At 45.9% G+C, this 14,315-nt stretch overlaps 1 protein-coding gene across 1 annotated transcript in view; it reads left to right on the top strand.

Annotated features, from left to right (window-relative positions):
- The window catches only part of LOC132381661 (gastrula zinc finger protein XlCGF57.1-like), a 38,139-nt gene that overhangs the window by 5,565 nt on the left and 18,259 nt on the right, over positions 1-14,315 (top strand). Inside the window, exon 4 of the mRNA XM_059951266.1 lies at positions 1,842-2,832. Within this exon, the coding sequence (XP_059807249.1) occupies positions 2,129-2,832 (704 nt within the window). The 5' untranslated portion in view covers positions 1,842-2,128. The remainder of the gene's footprint in view (positions 1-1,841; positions 2,833-14,315) is intronic.

Here is a 14,315-nt window from a genome sequence, read left to right as displayed (position 1 = left end):
CCTGACATCAGTGGTTGGAATTGATTGTTAGGGATGAGATTATGGAATACGTGGAGGCAGATGACAAGATAGGCCACAGCCAGCATGGTTTCCTGAAAGGAAAATCCTGCCTGACTAACCTACTGCAATTCTTTGAGCAGGGTAGAGAAAGGAGATGCGGTAGACGTGGTGTGCTTGGATTTTCAGAAGGCCTTTGACAAGGTGCCGCACATGAGGCTGCTTAGCAAGATAAGAGCCCGTGGAATTACAGGGGAGTTACTAGCATGGGTGGAGCATTGGCTGGTCGGCAGAAAACAGAGAGTGGGAATAAAGGGATCCTATTCTGGCTGGCTGCCGGTTACCAGTGGAGTTCCACAGGGGTCAGTGTTGGCACCACTGCTTTTTACGATGTATGTCAATGATTTGGACTATGGCTAAATTTGCTGATGATACAAAGGTAGGTGGAGGAGTGGGTAGCGTTGAGGAAACAGAGAGCCTGCAGAGAGACTTAGATAGTTCAGGGGAAAGGGCAAAGAAGTGGCAAATGAAATACAATGTTGGAAAGTGTATGGTCATGCACTTTCGCGGAAGAAATAAATGGGCTGACTATTATTTAGATGGAGAGAGAATTCAAAATGCAGAGATGCAAAGGGACTTGGGAGTCCTTGTGCAGGATACTCTAAAGGTTAACCTCCAGGTTGAGTCGGTGGTGAAGAAGGCGAATGCAATGTTGGCATTCATTTCTCGAGGTATAGAATATAAGAGCAGGGATGTGATGTTGAGGCTCTATAAGACCCTTGTGAGACCACACTTGGAGTATTGTGTGCAGTTTTGGGCTCCTTATTTCAGAAAGGATATACTGACATTAGAGAGGGTGCAGAGAAGATTCATGAGAATGATTCCAAGAATGAAAAGGTTACCGTATGGGGAACATCTGGCAGCTCTTGGGCTGTATTCCCTAGAGTTCAGAAGAATGAGGGGGGGATCTCATAGAAACATTCTGAATGTTAAAAGGCCTGAACAGATTCCCATGGTAGGGGAGTCTAGGACAAGAGGGCACGACTTCAGGATTGAAGGAAGTCCTTTTAGAACTGAGTTGCAAAGAAATTACTTTAGTCAGAGGATGGTAAATCTGTGGAATTTGTTGCTACAAGCAGCTGTGGAGGCCAATTCATTGGGGGTATTTAAGGTAAAAAGTAGATAGGTTCTTGATTAGCCAGGGCATCAAAGGGTAAGCGGTGAAGGCAGGGGAAGGGATGACTGGAAGAATTGGTTCAGCCCATGATTAAATGGCGGAGTAGACTCAATTGGCCGAATGGCCTACTTCTGCTTCTATATCTTGTGGTCTCAAAGCCTTGCATTTGCTTTCAATCTTTTCTAAAATTGCCCTTGTTCTACCTCTTCTGGTTCTGGATCTCTCTACCTGCTAGAACATGTTTAATCCCATTCTCTCTGGGAACAGACTTACTGCATATCAGACACCTTTGTCTGGGGAACCAGTGACCTGTAGCACTCACACTGGTGGGGAGGGGGGTTTGAGTACTTAGAAAGCCTCCAGAGCAGCTGTGTAATATCATGTGCTGTTTGTAGCTCTGTGGGACGTGCCCAGAACCTGAAATAATATTGACTGGGAGAGACAAACTGAGCCAAGTCACAGCTTGATGATGGGCAGATGTGTCCATTCTGGTACAGAGGCGGAAGGACAGGAATTGTCAGTCAGGATTCCTGAACTGTGGCCAGGTGAAAGATAAGGAGTTGTTTCTCCAACTTGGGCTGAATCTCACTATATGTTAGAGACTAAAACTGTTTAATTTAAAATACTGTCCTTCATCCATTGATGTCTTTTATAAATCATCTTGCAGGTTTGAAACATCAAAGAATTTCTGAATGGGAATCTTAAAGATAAAAACACATCAATTCTGCTGTTTTTGTCAGCTCACCAGCTCTTGAAAACAATCAATCTCTGACTGCAGAGGAGGAGGTGCTTGAGAAGACAGCACAGCACTCACAGCAAGGAGAATCCGAACACGTGTTCAGTGTTGGGGTGAGAACCCTACCCTATGGGAAAAGATTGATTCACCAAGTCTACGTGCGAGAGAGATTGTTCCACAGTTTTGTGTGTGGACAGGGATTCACTGTTGCATCCCACATGATGAGACAACAGCAAGTTCAAACTGGGGAGAGACCGTTCACCTGCTCTGAATGCGGGAAGGGATTTACTTCGTCATCAAAACTGCTTTCACACCAGCGAGTTCATACCAGGGAGTTCACTTGTTCTGAATGTGGAAAGAGATTTACTGAGTCTTTTAATTTACTGGTGCACCAACGAGTTCACACTGGGGAGAGACCATATACTTGTTCTGAATGTGGGAAGAAATTTACTGAGTCTTTTAATTTACTGGTGCACCAACGAGTTCACACTGGGGAGAGACCATATACTTGTTCTGAATGTGGGAAGAGATTTACTCAGTTCGGTAACCTACTGACACACCAGCGAATTCATACTGGGGAGAGACCGTTCACTTGCTCTGAATGTGGGAAGGGATTTACTCGGTCATCTAACCTACTGGCACACCAGCGAATTCACACTGGGGAGAGACCATTCACCTGCTCTGAATGCGGGAAGGGATTTACTTCGTCATCTAACCTACTGGCACACCAGCGAATTCACACTGGGGAGAGACCATTCACCTGCTCTGAATGTGGAAAGGGATTTACTCTGTTATCTAACCTACTGGCACACCAGCGAATTCACACTGGGGAGAGACCGTTCACCTGCTCTGAATGTGGGAAGGGATTCACTCAGTCAGCCCACCTTGTGAAGCACTACCGAATTCACACTACCGAGTTTAAGTAAGCAGCCTGCTGGATATTTAACCCTCACAGCTTCTGAGTCCAGAGACACATTCAAAAGTGACTGTTGTGTCAGACTGTAATTATTGTTGATCTCTTAGATGAAGTCTGCACCCTAGTGATTGTGATGGGAAGTATTTCTTATTGTTGATATGATGGGAATGGAGTTTAATATTCTGGATCGGTGACAAATAGATGATTTCCATTTTAAACATTGTCTCAGGTACTTAGTTAATCTACAACACACCCAGTTTACCATTCGGAGCCAACACAGTCCAGCTGGTCCGTGCCCATGTTTCTGTTCCACTAATGTCCTTTTAAATCCATCCCTGCTTTTCACCTGTCATTCTCCCTGTGATAATGGGTTCCAAATAGTCACCAGTTGTGGGTGAAAAGGTTCCCCTTGAATTTCCTGCATGACTTTCTGCAGACTGAATACAAGCTCAATGCAGTTATGTGCGACATGTTCTTCATCCCTCAAACCTTTGTGCTGAGGAAGAATGGCTTTGGTTGTTAACCTCCCTATTTCCTGTTCTTTTCTGTGTAATACACAAGAGACTGCAGATGCTGGAAATCCAGAGTAATACTCACACAATGCTAGAGGAACACGGCAAGTCAAAAGGAAATTTGAAAGAATGGGACTAAGGGGGCCTTTTTGGGTTTGTTACTGGAGACTAGTGGTGTTTCTGCAGGAGTGATCTGGCTTCACGTCCGAACATTAAATGGTATGACAAGTAGCCAGTGGCTTCATTCTGAGTACAGTTACAACTGTGTACCAAATGTCCAAGATGCTGATGCTAATTATTATTATTCTTGGCATCAAGAGTTCTGAGCATGTCTAACAATGTCCTGTTGAATCTCTCAGGCTGAGGATCATCTTGAAGATGATATAGCATTGTCCTTGAAGTTCTGGACTCTAAACAAGCTCAGTAACACATGTATGAGACTGCTCACAAAATCCTTTCCCTGATCACTGTGCATCCTTCTCGGGAGGCCGTAATGAATAAAGTATTTCTCCCAACAAAGCTTTTGCAATTGTGGATGCTTTCTGGTCCTTTGCGATGCAGCCAGTCAGAATGCTCTCCATGATACATTCGTAGAAGTTTTTGTGTTTTAGTTGATAAACCAAATCTCTTCAAACTCCTACTGAAATATAGCCACTATGTTGTCTTCATTATAGCTGCACCCATATGTTGCATCCAGGTTAGGTCCTTAGAGAAATCGACACCCAGGAACATGAAATTGCTCACTCTCTCCACTTCTGATCCCTCTGAGGATTGGTTTGTTTCCCCTCGTCTTACCCTTCCTGAAGTCCATTATCAGCTCTTCAGTCTTGCAAAGAGTTGATTCAAATGGAGACTCACTCTGGAGTCATTCTTTACAAATCTCCGGTAGTACGCACGGAATCCAAGGAATGAGTGCGGAGCACTCACAGTTCTTGGTCATGTGGTTACCGCCTCTATCTTAGAAGGATCTGTAGCCCCTCTATTCTGAGAGTCTATGTGTCGTACATAGTTGACTGATGTTTTACAGACACATTTGTCCAGAGACAGTTTTAAACGTTCAGCTTTCGGGTAGTCTAACACCTTCAGTAGCCTTGTCTCCTGCTGCTCCAGTGTTGATTCAAACACTGTGAGATCATCCAATTACACAACTACTTCAAGCAGGTTCATGTCTCCAGCAGTCTGCTCCATGACACGTCGGAAGCGAGCCAGTGCTGCTGATATGCCCTGGGGCCTCCTTTCAAACTGGGAAAAACTCCGAGGACATAAGAATGCTCTTTTTCCTTTAGCAGATTCACTCATCGGTATTAGGTAACACTTGATATATTCAATGAGGTGTGACATTGGATGGTGAAAGACCATTGGTGAATGGTGAAATGTGGATGTGGAAAGGATGTTTCCGACGGTGGGAGAATCTAACACCAGAGGACATAGCCTCAGAAAAGAGGAGTGTCCTTTTAGAACTAAGATGAGGAGGAATTTCTTTAGCCAGAGAGTGGTTAATCTGTGGAATGTTTTGCCATAGGCGCCTGTATACTTAAGGCAGAGGTTGATAGATTCTTGATTGGTCGGGGCATGAAGGGAAATGGGGAGAAGGCAGGAGATTGGGGCTGAGAGGGAAAATGGGATCAATCATGATGAAATGGTGGAGCTGATTTGATGGGCCAAATGGCCTAATTCTGCTGTTATATCTTACGGTAATCCTGGTTCTTAGAACCAACACACTGAACCATTTTCTTCCACGTCTGCAGGCCAGAGCATCCTCTATCACAATGGAACTGTGTGTGTGTCTGGGATTGTACATGTGTTTAGTGACAATCATCCAATTCATATTTTCCTGTTCTTTTTCATCACAATAATTATAGATAACACATAGGGACTCCTTAACTCAGTGACAATTCTAGCTTCATTCATTTTCAGTAGGAGATGCGTAACATCTTCAAACTCTGCTGGTGTTAACCGGCGAGACCTCTCTCTGAAAGCTGTTTCCTCTGTCACTCTGATAGTGTAAGTACTTTAAAAAAAAGTATCGTACTCATCATAGAAAAGATGTCTTTGTGTCCCAACATCTTATCAGTTCATTCCTTTTATCCATTCCTCTGGTACTGGTGAGTCAAAGTCTTCAATATCAACTTTTCTGATACAGGAGACTCTTTCTTTTTCTCTACCAAAAAGCTAGAAACTACAGGAAAAATGAGTGGAGTCTACATGCCACGCTTGCAGGTGAGGTGTGAAATTTGGAAAATTCAGTGTCAGTAGGTCATCATAAAGCCCAACTGATTCACACTGTACAAAATATGATCTCTGTGAAGCTCTTGGATGCCAATTGAGAAAACCACAGCAAACTAGAGGGTCAGTTCCATCAGGCAGATGCCAGATAACAGTGCATGCGATTATGAACAGTACAAATTGTCTTTGATGTAAGTATGCACTTCAAACATGTCTCACTGAACAATGCACTCTTGTGGGGTCCTGACCTCAATAGCAGTCTGCTCGGGGTCTCGTACTTCAGAACCGAATCCATCGCAGTGATGGCAGACATCAAACCACTGTTCCACAGTTTCCTAGTGAGAGAGGGTCACCGAGTTTACCTCAGATCCTTGTGGTTTTGTAACCTCCAACTAGACAATGAGATTCTGGAGTCCCGTATCAGACTTCATGTGTGCGGTAACTGTCCCTCTCCTGCTGTAGCAATCTATGGCCTTAAGAGGACGGCTATTGAGGGAGAGAAGGAATTCAGAACTGAAGCACGTAGATACATAGGAAATTCCATGTTGATGATGGTCTTCAGTCATTCTCTAATGCAGAGGAAGCGGTCAGTGTGCTGAATGTGGTGCTAGACATGCTGACGTACTCTAATCTCAGGTTGCATAAGATCACATCCAACGGCGCTGAGGTCTTAGCAACACACAGAAAATGCTGGAGGAACTCAGCAGGCCAGGCAGGATCTATGGAAAAGAGTTTCAGTCGACATTTCAGGCCGTGACCCTTCATCGGTCAACTTTTTTCCATAGGTTCTGCCTGGCCAGCTGAGTTCCCCAGCATTTTGAGTGTGTTGCTCAGATTTCCAGCATCTACAGAATTTCTCATCTTAGTGCTGAGTTCTTGCAATGTTTCCCGTCTGATTAAAAACCCTGAAGAAAGCTTCCGTCTCGGTTGATTTTTGAAAATTTGTTTAACTCGCTGAATAGCTTTGTACATGCGTACTGCCAGGGAAACAGAGTTGTCTTTACTGCAAAGAGAAATGTGAAAAGTGACAATAACAGAATTTCCCCGCATCCCTTTTAAATGGATTTCCCTCTATCCTGAGGCTGTGCCTTCTTGCCCTAGACTCCCCTGCCATGGGGAACATTGTTTCCACATCTACCCTCTCTAGGCATTTCAACATTCAAAAGGTTTCAGTGTGATCCCTCCCCTCCCCCCATCCTTCAGAATCCAGCGACACAGAGCTATCTAAAGTCCCTCATATGATAAACCCCTCCCTCATTTCTGAAATCATCCTTGTGAACCTCCTCTGAATCCTCTCCAATGTCAGCACATCCTTTCTTAGATGAGGAGCCCAACACTGTTGACAACACTCAAGGTGAGGCCTCACCGGTGTCATAAAACCTCAGCATCACATCCCTGCTCTTGTAATCCAGACATCTTGAAATGAATGCAAACATTGCATTTGACTTCCTCACCGACTCTACCTATAAGCTGACCTCTAGGGAGTTAGGGAATTGGGAGGACTCCCAATTCCCTCTGGCCTTATTTTCTAGTGGTCCTACATCCTATATCCACTCTCATCTCAACTTGAAAAAGCTTTTACTATCCACTTTGATACTGTTTGCTAGCTTGCTTTCATATTTCATCTTTTCCCTCCTAATGATTCTTTTAGTTGCTCTCTGTAGGTTTTTTTAAAAGCTTCCCAATCCTCTGTCTTCCTATTAATTTTTGCTTTGTGTATGCCCTCTCTTGTGCTTTTACATTAGCTTTGACTTACCTGGTCAGCCCCAGTTGTACTATTTTGCTATTTGAATATTTCTTTGTTTTTGGAATACATCTATCGTGCACCTTCCTCATTTTTCCCAGAAACTTATGCCATTGCTGCTCTGCTATCATCCCTGCCTTCCAATTTACTTTGGCCAACTTCTCTCTCATACCACTGTAATTTCCTTTACTCCACTGAAATACTGCTACATCACTCCCTATCCAATTTGAAGTTGAACTCAATCATACTGTGATCACTGCCTCCTAAGGGTTCTTTTACCTTGAGCTCCCTAATCGCCTCAGGTTCATTACATGACACCCAATCCAGCATAGCTGATCCCCTACTAGGCTCAACAACAAACACCTCTAAAAAGCTATCTCGTGGGCATTCAACAAACTTACTGGCTTGTGATCCATTACCAACCCAACCAATCAATCTGCATGTTGAAATCTCCCATGTCTATCATAATGTTGCCCTTTTGACACACCTTTTCTGTTTCCCATTGTAACCTCTGGTTCACATCCCAGCTGACTTTGGGAAGCCTGTATATAACTGCCATCAAAGTCCTTTTACCCTTGCAGTTTCTTAACTCAACCCACAAGGATTCAACATCTTCCGATCCCATGTCACATCTTTCTACTGATTTGATGCCATTCTTTACCAGCTTAGCCATGCTACCCTCTCTGCCTACCTTCCCATCGCTCCGATACAATGTGTACCCTTGGACATTCAAGTCCCAACTACAGCCATCCTTTGGCCGTGATTCAGTGATACCCACTTGATAATGTGTAATAGTGCATCCACCTTATTTCTTATACTCCATGCATTGAGATATAACACTTTGAGTACTGCATTTGCTACTGTTTTTGATTCCGTGTCAAAAAGCTGCAGAATGACAACTCTGACTCCAAACCTGGGCAGGTGGGGGTCGTCAGTCTTGTCAGGCCACCCACCTGGGAGAAGGACACTCCGACGTAACACTCCTATCACCCGAGGACCTCGCTGTCACCATCCCAGCTTGCTCGGCTATGGCAGATGAACCCTGGGTGTAAAGTGTGGGGCCAGTACCGTGCCCACTACACTCCACCTAAAAAAAAACCATTGCACAAACTGAAGGACACGCCCATGTCTACGACTGTAGCAAACATGGGCTGCCCCCTTCCTAAATCTTGGTCCGCGAAGCCAAGCCATGAGTGAGTGATTCTGCATCCATTATGCACTGATACTCGCCCTGCTAGCTGCAATTTTGTCCTATCATCAGCCTGTTCTTCCTGTTAGTCTACCTGCACACTATCTTAGCTTTTTTACCACCTGTCCTATCCTGAGTCCTTTCATTCCTTTCACGTTCCTCTGCCAGATTAGTTTAAGTCCTCCCCAACAGCTCTAACAAACCTGCCCAGGAGAATATTGGTTCCCCTCAGGTTCGGGAGCAGCCCATCACTTTTGAGCAGGTCATACCTCCCCAGAATAGATTCCAATGGTCCCAGAACCTGAAGCCCTGTCCCCTGCACCAGCTTCTCAGCCACACATTAATCTGCCAGATCATCCTGTTTCTACCCTCACTGGCACATGGAATAGGCAGCAATCCAGAAATTACTCCCCGGGAGGTCCTGCTTCTCAGCTTTCTAGCTAGCTCTCCAAATTCTCTTTTCAGGACCTCTTTGCTTTTTCTTCCTATGTCATTGGCACCGATATGTACCAAGACATCTGGCTGCTCCCCCTCCCTCTCCAAAATGTTGTGGATGTCTGATCCTGGCACCTGGGAGGCAACATACCATCCAGATGTCCCATTCTCATCCGCAGAATCTTCTGTCTGTTCCCCTGACCATTGTGTCCCCTATCACTCCCGCTCCCCTCTTCTCCCTCTTTCCCTTCTGCACCACGGACCCGTGCTCAGTGCCTGTAACCTGGATGTCCCATTCTTGTCCGCAGAATCTTCTGTCTGTTCCCCTGACCATTGTGACCCCTATCACTCCCGCTCCCCTCTTCTCCCTCTTTCCCTTCTGCCCCATGGACCCATGTGCAATGCCAGTAACCCAGTCATCACGGCATTTCTCTGGGAGGTCATCCTCCACAACAGTATCCAAAACAGTATTCTTATTATTGAGAGGAATGGCCACAGGGATGCTCTGCGCAAACTGCCTATTCACATGTTCATTTCTCCTGACAGTCACCCAGCTACTCGCCTCCTTCAACTTTGGGGTGACTACTTCCCTGTAACTCTGATCCGTTATTTCCTCACTCTCCTGTACAAGCTGAAGGTTGTCCAGCTGCTGCTCCAGATCCGTAATACAGTCTTTAAGGTGCTGCAGCTGAATGCACTTCATGCAGATGTAGTTCCCTAGGAGCCTGGGTCTCCCAGGAATCCAACATCCGGGATGAAGAACACACAACAGTGATTTACTACATTAGACACAGTAAGAGAGGGTAAAATGGGAACATGAATAGAAACTTAGCCGGAGCCATGTCTCTTTCAAGCCACAGCCTGAGATTCCTACTCTCACCACTGGCCTACTCCGGACAAAGGCCACCCTGCTTGTCCCTTCTGTACTTTTAAACAAGCTTCGCCAACCTGCGAGAAACCTCATCACTGTGATCTGCTCCTGCCTCTGTTCGGGCCACTGGAAGAAGCCCAAATGCCTGCAAAGGTCTCCTTCTAAACAAGCGTCGCTGACCTGTCAGGGGAAGTGTTGAAAGGCAAAATCGAAATATCAGGTATGATGGGTCGGATAGTTTGAAGTGTGTGTGTTTCAATGCTGGGAATATTATGGGTAAAGGTGATGAACTTAGAGAGTGTGGATCAGTTCATGGAGCTATGATGATGTGGCCTTTACTGACACTTGGTTAAGAGAGGGGCAGCAATGGGTGACTATGTGCCAGGTTTTTGAAGTTTTAGAAAAGATGAAAGAGGGGGTGGAGCTGGGCTACTAATCAGGGACAATATCACAGCTGTACTCAGAGGAGACGTAATGGAGGGTCAGACACTGAGTCCATTTGGGTGGAACTCGGGAACAGGAAGGGTGCAATCACACTGAGGGATTGTACTACAAGGCCCCTAATAGCCACACAAGGAACAGATATGCAATCAGATTAAGGAAATGTTTAACAATAATATGGTTGTTTTCCTGGGGGATTTGAACTTCCGTAGTATAAACTGGGACCTGCTGGTGTAAGGGGTTCAGATGGGGCTGAACTTGTTAAGTGTGTCCAGGAAGTTTTCTTAAATCAATATGTGGACAGTCCAATGAGATGAGGGGCCGTACTGGACCTGCTGTAGGGTAATGATCCTGGCCTGGGTGACTAACCTTTCAGTAGGTGAACAGTTAGGGAACAGTGACCACAACTCCTTATCATTTAGGATAGCTATAGGTAAGGATAGGTATGGTCCTCATGGAAGAGTTTTTAAATTGGAGTCGGGCAAATTACGAGAGCATTAGGCAGAAACTAAGAAAGTTAAGTGGAAATATCTTTTCTCTGGAAAGTCCACATCAGATGTGGAGAGTACCGTATTTAAAGATTAGTTGCACAGAGTACAGGAATTGGATGTTCCTGTTCGAAGGAAGGACGGGGATGGAAAGGTAAGAAAACTTTGGATGTCCAGAGAGGTGATGTTTAGTCAAGAAGAAAAAGGAAAAGGATGTAAAGCTTTGGAAGTCACGATTAAAACAAAGCACAAGAGGAGTATAAGAAGCCAGAGAAGAACTAACAAAAGTGAATTCGGAAACTGGTAGGGGCCATAAGAAGTCCTTGGCAAGTCAATCACAAGGCATTCTATACATATATCAAGAGCAAGAGGATAACTAGGGAGAGGATGGGACCACTCAAGGATAAAGGGGGAACATTTGCTTGGATGCAGAGAATGTGAGTGAGGTACTTAGTGAGCACTTTACTTCAGTATTTACCAAGGGAAAGGAAATGGAGGACCAGGAAATCAGTGTTGAATGTATAAATATGTTACAACATTTAAAGGTCAAGGAGAAGGAAGTGTTGGGCCTCTGAATGAGTATTAAGTTGGATAAGTCCCCAGGGCCTGGTGGGATTTAACCCAGGGTATTGAAGGAGGCAGGAGATGAGATTGTTGGGCCCTTGACCAGTATCTTCTTGTCCTCTCTAGCCACAGGCGAGGTCCTGGAGGACTGGCGAGTAGCTAATGTTGTCCCTCTATTTAAGAAGGGAGCTATAGACCAGTGAGTCTCACACCAGTCAAACTGCTGGAGAAAATGTTTAGGGATAGGACATGTAAGCATTCAGAAATCAGGGAGAGCCAGCATAGCTTGATTACTTGATTACTCAGACCACATCTCTGTTACGCTAATCCCAGCATACAGACCAGTTCAGAAGCAGGCGAAAACCTGGCCAGCAGGAGCCATCTCTGCTCTTCAAGACTGCTTTGAGAACACTGACTGGCACATGTTCAGGGAGGCTGCAACCGATGGCAACTCTACCAACTTAGAGGAGTACACGGCATCAGTGACCAGCTACATCAGCAAGTGCATTGATGATGTTACTCTGTCCAAGACCATCACTACACGTGCCAACCAGAAGCCATGGATGACCGCAGAGCTGTAAGCGCTGCTGAAGACCCGTGACTCTGCCTTCAGAGCAGGCGACAAGGCAGCCCTAACAACAGCGAGGGCCAAATTGTCCCAGGCCATCAGAGAGGCAAAACGTGCACACACCCAGCGAATCCACAGTTACTTCCAGGACAGCGCGTGTGGAAGGGCATCCAGGACATCACCAATTACAGGACAACATCGCCTGACTGTGCAGGTAATGCCTCCATCCCAGATGCGCTGAATAACTTCTACACCCGTTTCGAGGCAGAAAATGACGTGGTGGCGAGGAAGACCACCCCTCCTCCCAATGACCAGGTGCTGCGTCTCACCACGGCCAATGTGAGGAGAACCCTGTGCAGGGTCAACCCATGGAAGGCTGCTGGACCAGACCATATTCCTGGCAGAGTGCTTGGAGGATGTGCAGACCAGCTGGCATCTTCAACATCTCCCTGAGCTGCACCACCATTCCAACGGGCTTCAAGGCCGCCACCATCATCCCCATGCCAAAGAAGTCTTCAGTGTCCTGACTCAACGACTGCCGTCCCATTGCACTTGCATCCATCATCATGAAGTGTTTCGAGAGGCTCGTCATGAGGCATACCAAGACCCTGCTGCCCCCCTCACTGGATCCTCTGCAGTCCGCGTATCGTCCCAACCGCTCAACAGATGACACCATTGCCCTCCACCCGGCCCTCACCCACCTGGACAAAAAAGACACATATGTTCGAATACTGTTCATAGACTTCAGTTTGGCATTCAATACAATCATTCCCCAGCACCTGATTGGAAAGCTGAGCCTACTGGGCCTGAACACCTCCCTCTGCAGCTGGATCCTAGACTTCCTGACTGGGAGACCTCAGTCAGTCCGGATCGGGAGCAGCATCTCCAACACCATCACACTGAGCACGGGGGCCCCCCCAGGGCTGTGTGCTCAGTCCACTGCTGTTCACTCTGCTGACCCACGACTGTGCTCAACACACAGCTCGATCCACATCATCAAGTTCATCGATGACACGACCGTGGTGGGCTTGTACACATTTCCAATGGCACCATGACCCTTCAACTCCAGACAGCCTCTGTCCTTCTCTCCCTCTGCCCCAGGATCTGCATGTGAGACCCTGGGGAGTTTTCTGCGTATGAGCCCAAGAGCAAAGGTTCTGGTGTCGGATCACTGTGAGCGTAATGGATGGATTGGTTTCTGGATCATGGGCACTGGTGGGTGAAGAAGGCACCATGAACCTTGCTTTCACGCCAATCCGCAGGTTGTTCCCTATACAGTTTACAGAGTTTGCGGTCTTGAAGCTCAGTACGGTGGATAAATCCCCAGGGCCTGAGGAAGAGAAATGCACGTTCACTGCACTATACGGCTGCTTCAAAGCAGCAAATCTCAGGAGATAGAAGCAAGTGATAGTAAACCCGATTCTGAAGTGGAGTGTCTACTTTCTGCTTATTGAATCGCAGGGTGAAATTGAGTAATGGTAGGTCCTCGAATGGTCTGATACCCACGTTTTGGGAGATTAAGGATGTAATTGAGACTGAAGTTAACAAGTACTGGATCTACCTCACTGTGAATTCAAACGCCACTTAGTGCAGCACAGAAAGAAACAAAATCATCAGATCACCTTTGCTTCTTTAGAAAATCACCTTCATTCAACGCCCTCTGGTCTGACCTTCCGCCGCCGAGACCACGTTCCTCTACCATTCTCCGCGCGTACATAACAAAGTACTGGATAACAAGTCACCAGTAACCTTCACACCACAAAACTCCCACACAGTGTCAGTCTCCAAGAAGGAAGCCTGATCACCTACTCTTGAGGTTCAAAGATGTTGTTAGTGTTGACTTTACCACTGTCAAATGTTGGGAGGGTCAGAATAATTGGAAAGTGTCTAGTGGTAGCTGTGTCATTACCATGCGCTCTCAGTAGGTCTGTGGGACTATGTGAAGCTATACTAATAGAGAGAGACCAACTGAGCCAAGTCATAGATTGATGGAGGGCAACAGGACAACATCAGATAGGAGGACAGAAAATTTGATGCTATGTCCGAATGCCTCCACTGTGCTCAGTTAGAATATGAGGTCTTGTTCCTGCAAATGGTGTTGGGCCTTGCTGTGATGTCAGAGGTTACCATGGAGACTAACATTCTATCAGCTGAAATGCTGTCCTTCACCTATTGATATATTTTGTAAATAATCTACAGGTAGAAAAGGTAAAGTATTTATGGATGGGTTTCTCAAATGTAACAGTGCATCAGATCTGCTGTGTTGGTCAGGATCAGCAGTCGAATTGCTTAAGTGTGGAGGAGGAGATGCGTGAGAAGACAGCTGTAGCACGAAGAACCCAAACAGCAGGGATGAGATGAGTATGAACCAACCTGGAGAAAAGACATATAAATTGTTTTTGATTCATTGAAGGAGTTAGCAGATTACATTTGTAATGACAACATATGATT

The sequence above is a fragment of the Hypanus sabinus genome, chromosome 26 (assembly GCF_030144855.1).
Source record: "Hypanus sabinus isolate sHypSab1 chromosome 26, sHypSab1.hap1, whole genome shotgun sequence".
Classification (NCBI taxonomy): domain Eukaryota; kingdom Metazoa; phylum Chordata; class Chondrichthyes; order Myliobatiformes; family Dasyatidae; genus Hypanus; species Hypanus sabinus.
This window is presented reverse-complemented; position numbering and strand designations above follow the sequence as displayed.